Raw genomic sequence first — 10,105 nt, 5'->3', positions numbered from 1 at the left:
GTGTGTATGGTGGCGACCGCGAACAAGGGGGAGAAATATTTGGGAGACGAATGTAATTGATGCAGTCTTTGCTTTCCAGATTCTTGTATGGCTTGCCACTTTTCAAATCCCCAGTGCGTAGCGCGCTGGGGCTGCCCTGCATTTCATCCCTGGAAAAAATTCATACACAACGGCGCCCGCTTGCTTCTCTCCCTGTCTCGATGCCTCTCGCGGCCGCTTCCACACTAGGCTTATACCTCGCCCGTTTGTCTTTTTTATGAGTCTAGTTATTGATGTCCTCTTCACAAACCTGTTTGCGTTCACGCGCGGCCGTTCCGTTTGTCTCAGAGGTAGGGGCGTGTCGCCAGGTGGAGGACGGGATGGTACAAGAAAGCCGTCACATGAACAGGAGTGATGGAGTCTCCCTCTTGGACAGCTTTCGCCGTATGGATGTCCAGCTATAAAGAGCATCGTCCTATTCTACATGATTTGCACGCAGCAGTACACAGCTACTTTTAGTCAGCAATTGGCAGACATATGCGCCAGCGTGTACGTGATAAGACTTCCCGACTTCTCTTACTGTGCAGTTGCCCCTTTCGCATACGTGCGCCTGCTTACTTCTGGTGTTCTCTCCTTTTCTACCGGAGTCAGGTTGGGGCGCCTTTCTTATAGACTAAATATTGACTAAAATAATGATCTAGAGGTAGTGACTTCACCGGGGACTCTCCGGAAGCGAAGAGAGTCACTAGCACCGTTCAAAGAGGTTAGCACCACGCCCACTGGAATATGTGTCGTACACACTCCCCAGCGGATCTTCCTAGGTTTTTGTTTTGCCGCGGTTGGCCTCGCACAGAACACCTCCTGCGCTCCGCGACAGTTTGCCTTGTGCGTGATAAGATTTCTGCTCTATTTTATGACAGCGTCCCTTTTTCCATTTCTGTGAAACACGAGAAACCTACTCTTTCTACTTTCGCGCACCAGACACCTCACCATAACAAGCGTTCCTCGTTTTACTCGGCACGCGGCGTCTGCGCCGGACGCTTTGTTCATTTCTCTGAGACGACGACCTCGCAAGAAAGGCAAATGAAGTAAGGAAAGAGCAAAGAGATTGTCAGCGCGAAGAGAGATAACTCAGACAGAGCAATAGGACAGGACCACGCAGCCGCAGCCCGAGCGAAAACTCGGACACAGTGCATGAAGGGCCGGACACGGCAGGGCAAGGAACGTGACTCGTATGTAGTCGCGTTTCCTGTTTCCGCCGTCGACGTTCCTATGCATCGTCGTTCCCCTTCACTTTTTGGTCGCTACCTACCAACAACTCGTGCTTCTACTTGCGTGTCGGTCTTAAACGGAAAAAAGGATCAAGAAGATGCATGGTGTCACATAACGTGGACAGGCATCTCCGACTGCGAAGGCCTATCAGCCTGACAGATTCGAGGAAGATTCGCTGAACGAACTTTACTACTTGTGTTGTGAGGTCGCAGAAAACCGAGAAAGGCCCGACGAGAGCAACTGCTGCAGCCGCCCAACGCCGGTCTCAGTGGAAGGCGGGAGCGCCTTGGGAGGAAACGAAAGCGGGACGCGTACGCAGATCTCGATCCTCTAGGTCTTTCACAGTCACTTCCCCATGAGTGAATAACATTGGCTGGAGAGTGCACATACACAGGCAGATATTCCCGTCTTACGAATAATACGACGTCTGCACATTTACGAAGAGGAAGGCACAGAAGGAAGGACCTCCACAGCAAATGTCGTGTGTGAACGTTGCTAATGGACAACATACATCCACCAAATAGAATCGCCTTCGCTGCGTTCTCTTGTTCTGTTTGAGTCACTGCTGACAACGGCGGGACGCAATTGCTCATTAACCTGAAAATTTTCGATTCTCGTGGCGCCCTGCTCGGGGAAAGCTGCAGATGAAGTATCCACCTGCTGGCTTTGCCGGCGAGTTCTAATCAAAATTCCAGGTAGCCTAACCTCGGATAGTGAGTGAATGCAGGTTCCAGCTTGACTTCTCCATACGACTTCAGCTTCCCTGAGATCACTGGTTGATACCAACGGAGTCCCACACGCAGATGGTAGAGAACTGATGCTCTGCCGTCTGCGTGAACGACACGCATTCTTGAGCCAAGCAGAATCTCGCAGTATGGACATCTTCATGCGAGGGAGTGGAAGCACACGCGTGTCCATGTGCCTACGCACATGCTGTGTGAGTTTCGTCTCCATATCTATGCCGCTGTCTGCTCCTGAGATGACACGAGAGAGATCGCGACAGTTTCGTCATCCGCACCGTGCACCACTATCTTGGTAATGCGACGGTCTCCGGTGTCGACTGGAATAGGAACAGGAATAACGGCATCGACGCTCTCGCACTGCTCCTGAAGACAAGCACAAGCAAAGGAAGACCATAACATGGCACAGAGGAGGTTTGACACAGAACGATATGTACGTCCTTGCACTGTACTGTGTGTGCAAGCATGAAAGAACAACAAACGACACAGTGAGACAAGATGTGTAAAAATTAATGCCAAAAGGAAATGTGGAAAAGACCAAGGATGGCAAAAGAAGCAGCCTTCTGGAGTTGGTTCAAACCAATCCACTCAGCAAGGTGCAAGTAGAGATTGTTAGGGGTACTTGCTTCAACGAACATGCGCGAATCTGGAAATGCATTTGAACTGAGCATACTCCCGACACACATATCAGAGGTACTTGACTCTAAAAGGGGGGCATGACGGTGCAAGTCGGTATATACATTACGTATGCTATTGGGCTGGCTGCGGTTTCTGTTCCATGATTCGATCGTAAACACACGAGTACTCTCAGCGAAGCACGCGCAACCCCAGAGCTGCTCTCTCTTCAACTCTGGTCTCTTGTTTATTTACTACATGTAGGAAACTGCTGATGCAGCCAGGGGCGTATTCGACTAGAGAACAGCCGCAAAGCCGGAGACAGCCTCGGCTTGTCTTTGTCTCTGCATGCGGACCTTGTGAAGGATATTCTCTGAATTCTTAGCACCCACCTGTTTTGCAACCCGTCTCCGAGAGTGACGCTTCAGATATCCCCTGCGCTCGGCCCTTGCCGGCCAGCTGGGACACTCTCAGGACCCTTCCCCTCATGGAGAGGCACCTCAGACTCAACGATCTCGTGCGCCTCAGCAGGAGGTGCTTGCTCCGGCATTGGCCGCACACCTGCAGCAGGCGAGGACAACTCGACGGTTGTTGCTTCCTCCTCAGGAGAGGCAGTCTCAGTGGTCTTCTCGCCTTCGACCGGCGCCTCAGACTCAGGGGTCTCCACCGTCTCAGCAGGGGGTGCTTGCTCCGGCATTGGCCGCACACCTGCAGCAGGCGAGGTCAACTCGGCGGTCGTTGCTTCCTCCTCAGGAGAGGCAGTCTCAGTGGTCTTCTCGCCCTCGACCGGCGCCTCAGCCACAGGGGTCTCAACGGTCTCAGCAGGGGGTGCCCGCTCCGGCATTGGCCGCACACCTGCAGCAGGGGAGGTCAACTCGGCGGTCGTTGCTTCCTCCTCAGGAGAGGCAGTCTCAGTGGTCTTCTCGCCCTCGACCGGCGCCTCAGACTCAGGAGTCTCCACCGTCTCAGCAGGGGGTGCTTGCTCCGGCATTGGCCGCACACCTGCAGCAGGCGAGGTCAACTCGGCGGTCGTTGCTTCCTCCTCAGGAGAGGCAGTCTCAGTGGCCTTCTCGCCTTCGACCGGCGCCTCAGCCTCAGGGGTCTCCACCGTCTCAGCAGGGGGTGCTTGCTCCGGCATTGGCCGCACACCTGCAGCAGGCGAGGTCAACTCGGCGGTCGTTGCTTCCTCCTCAGGAGAGGCAGTCTCAGTGGTCTTCTCGCCTTCGACCGGCGCCTCAGCCTCAGGGGTCTCAACGGTCTCAGCAGGGGGTGCTTGCTCCGGCATTGGCCGCACACCTGCAGCAGGCGAGGTCAACTCGGCGGTCGTTGCTTCCTCCTCAGGAGAGGCAGTCTCAGTGGTCTTCTCGCCTTCGACCGGCGCCTCAGCCTCAGGGGTCTCAACGGTCTCAGCAGGGGGTGCCCGCTCCGGCATTGGCCGCACACCTGCAGCAGGCGGGGTCAACTCAAAGGTCGTTGCTTCCTCCTCAGGAGAGGCAGTCTCAGTGGTCTTCTCGCCTTCGACCGGCGCCTCAGCCTCAGGGGTCTCCACGGTCTCAGCAGGGGGTGCCCGCTCCGGCATTGGCCGCACACCTGCAGCAGGCGAGGTCAACTCGGCGGTCGTTGCTTCCTCCTCAGGAGAGGCAGTCTCAGTGGCCTTCTCGCCTTCGACCGGCGCCTCAGCCTCAGGGGTCTCCACCGTCTCAGCAGGGGGTGCTTGCTCCGGCATTGGCCGCACACCTGCAGCAGGCGAGGTCAACTCGGCGGTCGTTGCTTCCTCCTCAGGAGAGGCAGTCTCAGTGGTCTTCTCGCCCTCGACCGGCGCCTCAGCCTCAGGGGTCTCAACGGTCTCAGCAGGGGGTGCGGGCACCGGCATCGGCCGCGCAGCTGCAGCAGGCGGGGTCAACTCAAAGGTCGTTGCTTCCTGCTCAGGAGAGGCAGTCTCAGTGGTTTTCTCGCCTTCGACCGGCGCCTCAGACTCAGGGGTCTCCACCGTCTCAGCAGGGGGTGCTTGCTCCGGCATTGGCCGCACACCTGCAGCAGGCGAGGTCAACTCGGCGGTCGTTGCTTCCTCCTCAGGAGAGGCAGACTCGGTGGTCTTCTCGCCTTCGACCGGCGCCTCAGACTCAGGGGTCTCAACGGTCTCAGCAGGGGGTGCGGGCACCGGCATCGGCCGCGCAGCTTCAGCAGGCGGGGTCAACTCAAAGGTCGTTGCTTCCTCCTCAGGAGAGGCAGTCTCAGTGGTCTTCTCGCCCTCGACCGGCGCCTCAGACTCAGGGGTCTCCACCGTCTCAGCAGGGGGTGCCCGCTCCGGCATTGGCCGCACACCTGCAGCAGGCGAGGTCAACTCGGCGGTCGTTGCTTCCTCCTCAGGAGAGGCAGTCTCAGTGGTCCTCTCGTCTTCGACCGGCGCCTCAGACTCCGGCGTCTCCACAGTCTCAGCAAGGGGTGCCCGCTCCGGCATTGGCCGCACACCTGCAGCAGGCGAGGTCAACTCGGCGGTCGTTGCTTCCTCCTCAGGAGAGGCAGTCTCAGTGGTCTTCTCGCCCTCGACCGGCGCATCAGACTCAGGAGTCTCCACCGTCTCAGCAGGGGGTGCCCGCTCCGGCATTGGCCGCACACCTGCAGCAGGCGAGGTCAACTCGGCGGTCGTTGCTTCCTCCTCAGGAGAGGCAGTCTCAGTGGTCTTCTCGCCTTCGACCGGCGCCTCAGCCTCAGGGGTCTCAACGGTGTCAGCAGGGGGTGCGGGCACCGGCATCGGCCGCGCAGCTGCAGCAGGCGGGGTCAACTCGGCGGTCGTTGCTTCCTCCTCAGGCGAGGCAGACTCGGTGGCCTTCTCGCCTTCGACCGGCGCCTCAGCCTCAGGGGTCTCCACCGTCTCAGCAGGGGGTGCCCGCTCCGGCATTGGCCGCACACCTGCAGCAGGCGAGGTCAACTCAAAGGTCGTTGCTTCCTCCTCAGGAGAGGCAGTCTCAGTGGTCTTCTCGCCTTCGACCGGCGCCTCAGCCTCAGGGGTCTCCACGGTCTCAGCAGGGGGTGCCCGCTCCGGCATTGGCCGCACACCTGCAGCAGGCGAGGTCAACTCGGCGGTCGTTGCTTCCTCCTCAGGAGAGGCAGTCTCAGTGGCCTTCTCGCCTTCGACCGGCGCCTCAGCCTCAGGGGTCTCCACCGTCTCAGCAGGGGGTGCTTGCTCCGGCATTGGCCGCACACCTGCAGCAGGCGAGGTCAACTCGGCGGTCGTTGCTTCCTCCTCAGGAGAGGCAGTCTCAGTGGTCTTCTCGCCTTCGACCGGCGCCTGAGATTCCGGGGTCTCGACGGCCTCAGCGGGGTGTGCGGGCACCGGCATCGGCCGCGCACCTGCAGCAGGCGGGGTCAACTCAAAGGTCGTTGCCTCCCCGTCGGGTGAGGCAGTCTCGGTGGTCTTCTCCCCTTGGACAGGAGCCTCAGACTCGGGGGTCTCCACGGTCTCAGCAGGGGGTGCCCGCTCCGGCATTGGCCGCACACCTGCTGCCCGCATGAAATCTGGGGTCGCCTCTTGCTCCGCAGGAGAGGCAGACTCAGGGGCCACCTGGGGTTCGAGATGATGTTGAGCCTGACGCACCGGTTGCGTGTCGATGGTCTGTTCGGTTGGGTATGGGCGCTCAACCGGTCGAGGGTTTGTGTTCATTGTGTATACCGCGTCGGTGTCACATGGACCCTGGCCGTTTCCAGAAGCGCATTCGATCTTTTCGAGCACCTCGGCGGCGCGTCGCTCTTGCTCGGCAATGTGACTCGCCACCGCCTTCAAGTGTTTCATGTCGATGTCAATTGATTTTTGTTGCATTCGCAATTGTTCTATCTGCTGCACTGCCATTTCGTGAAGTTTCGCGGACACTGCCGTCGTAGCGCTGGGTGTCACCGTGTTGCCTGGAGTGACAGCCGGTCCTTGGTTGAGCAACTGCGGGATATCCTGAGGCAGCTGTTCCTCATGTTTTTCCTGCTCGGACTGAAGTTGCTGTTGCAGCTCTTGCGCGTGCTGTTGCAGCTCTTGCGCCTGCTGTTGTGCCTCCTGTGCGTGCTGCAGTGCCTGCTCGGCCCGTTCCACCTGTTCCACATGCTGCGGGTCAGTGGCCTGTCCTAGCGCCTCCTGTGCCTTGTGAGCCTGCTCCAGCGCGGCCTCAGCTTCTTCCAGTGCCTCTTCTGCCTGCTTCTGTGCATCGATTACCTGTTGCTGTGCCTCTTGAGTTGGCTGTTGCGTCTGCACTTGCTGTTGAGTTTGCTCTGGCGACGGGACTGGGGTAGGGTGAAGAGTCGGAGCCACAGAGCTGGACGGCGTCTGGATCTGCGAGGTCTTCGCATGCTCTGCCGTGGAGTCCGGCGCTCCAGGAGTGCTTCCAGCGGGAACAGACGTGGGGGGTGACGAGCGAGTCGCGTTCCCGGAGGCGTGCAGCGTGTTGAGTTCTTGCTTGTTCGACGCACGGATGTTCCGTCCAAGTTTTTGTCGCAAAACGCGGGCCCGGCCCGCAGAAAAAAGTCCCGCGCTTTCACCTGCACCCCGACCCAGTACATTTGCGTTCGTCTGAATGAAACTGCCACCATCGTTCACAGGCGCAGCTGCTCCTCCGGCAGCGGAGACTGCAGCCGCGACGTCTGCTGCAATCATTGCGACAGTTTCTCCCGCTTTTTTCGCAACTGGCTCCACAATGCTGTGGTTGAACGCGTTAGCCATCGCAATTACATTGTTACCAGAGAGGTCGGGAGCCTCAGCATTCATTTCACGACCGCTTGCTTCATTGTCATGGGGGGCAATGGACTGGAGGAATGTGCCTTTGGACACGGCCCCCCGCAAAACAGATCTTTCAGAAGAGGCAACTGCCTCAGAAGCTGTGGTGATGCCCGCCGCGGAAAGTACAGAGCCCTCCGAGGAACCAGCTAACGCTGGCAGTGAAACCAGAGAGACCACGACGACCAAGAGCGCACCATAGGCAGCTCGAAAGGATGAAGAAGCGACAACTGAGCACAGAGACTTGCCTTGAGTCCCACTACCGCGGACGGGAGAAAAAGATGGCACTGCGTTAGACAGACGTTTTGTCACATGCGGCAGCCCGCCCACTTGACGAACCGCCGTTCCTCTCTCATTAGGGCTGAAACAGCCGTCAGGCCCACTGGGATTCCAGAGCTGCCACATGGTGGAGCGGAAATGAGAAAAGGCAGAAGTGTGAGGATTGAAGGGAGACATATGAATGCAACTGGGAAATAAATGGTTCTGCAGAATCAAGCGGCACGACTCGCCGCGCGAAGTGGGAGCATTGGAAGGCCCCGGCGCTCGGAGAAGGAAAAACCGATGCGAATGAGAGGAGGGGAAATCACTGAACCTAACAACTTCTTCACGCGCATTCAAGGAAAAATTCCCCTGAATGGCCACCGGGTCAAAGGCGCAAGAAGGGCGTACACCTGTGGCACACGCCTTGCTTCGATAAACCCGCTACCACGCTGGAGATCGATACCGAGGAGGGCACGGGCGTGAGGACCGCGTTGAGTAATATGAAGGAGGTGAATCCAAATGCATTGCTGCCAAGAACAAAAATGGAGCGGCGAGAGAGCGAAACCCACCGACATGACGTTCCGGCCTGTGCGCTTCTCAGGGCAGGACTCATCCCGGTAAAAGGAGGCGTTTCGATGAGTATCGGTCGCGGCGGCAGCGGCCTGCACGGACCTTGGCTGGCTCTGATTAGCCACGCTTTACGCTCTGCCCGCCGCGGCTTGTTCTACTGCGTCATACGCCGGGTCAGCGCTTACCGAGTCTTCCCGTCCTGGTCTGTCAAACAACCTATTGCACAGACCTTCTATTCAGTCTTGGTGCAACAACGCTGCAGGAAACAGGAGGAACCCTGCAAAAAAAGAACGCCGCACTCTCGAGAGAGTGTCTTCTTCATGGAACCCCCAGGAAATCGGAATCGAGTGACAACACAGCCGGCAACCCGAGGGGAGCGGTAGAGCGGGGTGAGGGTTGTACTTCGCGTCGTTTCGGATCATCATGTGTGCAAAACCGTCGGAGAGCTACCGTGCTTTCACTTCTTTCATTTGCCCGTGAAAGATCTTCCAATCCATGTTCGAGTCGTAGTAAGCTAGGCCATCCCGTCGCCAGCCCCCCGTCACGCAGCGAGCGCCACCGGGTTTACAAAGGGGGTCAGTATCACATGCTACATAACGATTACGCTGCAGGAAACACGAAACAGGCAATTGTTGTCCGCAGTCGAATTGTTTAGAGTCTGCGACCTATTTAAACCCCAAAACTGAAAAAGGAAAAGGTGGAGGATTGGCAACGAAGACGGAGGAAGTGTGCATCGCGCGGGTTGTTGACATGTTACGTTGTCCTGAATCTGAGCAGGAAAGAAAGGTGAGCGCCCTGGATGGCGACGCGTGTTTGCCAACTCCGTTTGCACAGTATCGAAGTGATACAAATGCAAATATGAGGCGTCTCTCTTCTGGAAGAAACGAAATGAATGCTCGGTGACGGAGGGTTAGTCACAGAGCTCGGGAAGACTAGCGGCAGAGGACAGTGTAAGTAGCCTTCGCTCGGCGCCTCGTTGGTACCTCAAAAAATGGCGGGATTTTCTTTCACCTGTTTTCTGGAATAACTACCTTCGAAGTAATGCAGATACTGGGACGCAGCACAAAAGCCGTTTCTGTTGGCTACGTGTCCGTCGTTTCGAGAGACAGTTCTCATTCGTGTAGCAAGAAGGTTCTATGCTTGTTCGAAGTCTGATTCAGGACGGCTGTATTAGGGTCGAAGACTTGTGTAGCAAAATAGAAACGTTGTTGCCGTTTTACGCTCGCACATACGTCCACAGTTTTTGTGGGAGAGTTCTCTGCATGGCCTAACTGCGATGCTGTCGCCTCCATACTATGCGCTTCCTGCACATATTTGTGCAAGTCCAAAGAACACGCGAGGGCCAATAGACTCTGTGAGCGACGAGTCAGGTGCTGCATGCCACCGAACCGTGTTTGTTTCTCTTTTGATCTGCATGTTGACTGCCTTGAGCAGTGTTTGCTCACGTCCCTCCTAGCTACTGAAAAATGCAACGACATAACGCCTTTGTGAGTGTCATCAACCACTCATAGGCGGATAAACAGAAACGGCAGGCGTGGCGTTTCCGTGGAACGCATTTGCTTCTCCGTGTCACATCGTTCGCTCGATTCGTGAGGTCAACAGTGTGCTACAACATGGAACACAAACAGGAAAACGGATACTCAGACTGAATTTGTATTCATGCTTAGATGCCTGAGCCTGCCTTGGCAACTTGTCTGGTAGCCGTCATTCTAGGCGAGGGAATCAGCGACGGCTGCTTGGTGGAGCAGAACTTCGTGTCGGTTCCCTGCATGCTAAGACGTTCATTCAGTGACCGACGTTTCTTCTCTCAGGTTGACGAATCTGTGCAACCTCATGAACGAAGCGGTGCGACCTTCAGTATCGACCTGCCTGGCAAATCAGCCGCCGAAACACAGTCACAGCCTTTCTA

The 10,105-nt window shown here is 57.1% G+C and overlaps 1 protein-coding gene across 1 annotated transcript; it reads right to left on the bottom strand.

Moving 5' to 3' along the window:
- Positions 1-3,030: 3,030 nt before the first annotated feature.
- TGME49_318880 (hypothetical protein) lies at positions 3,031-7,821 on the bottom strand (the record flags this gene model as incomplete). The annotated part of the gene is made up of 2 exons (XM_018782942.1): positions 3,031-3,167; positions 5,961-7,821. 2 exons carry the CDS (start codon positions 7,819-7,821, stop codon positions 3,031-3,033), a joined length of 1,998 nt encoding a protein of 665 aa, XP_018634768.1.
- Positions 7,822-10,105: the final 2,284 nt, after the last annotated feature.

Source organism: Toxoplasma gondii, assembly GCF_000006565.2.
Source record: "Toxoplasma gondii ME49 unplaced genomic scaffold asmbl.8, whole genome shotgun sequence".
NCBI lineage: Eukaryota > Apicomplexa > Conoidasida > Eucoccidiorida > Sarcocystidae > Toxoplasma > Toxoplasma gondii.
Note: the sequence above shows the minus strand (reverse complement) of the source record. Positions and strands in the feature narration are given on the sequence as shown.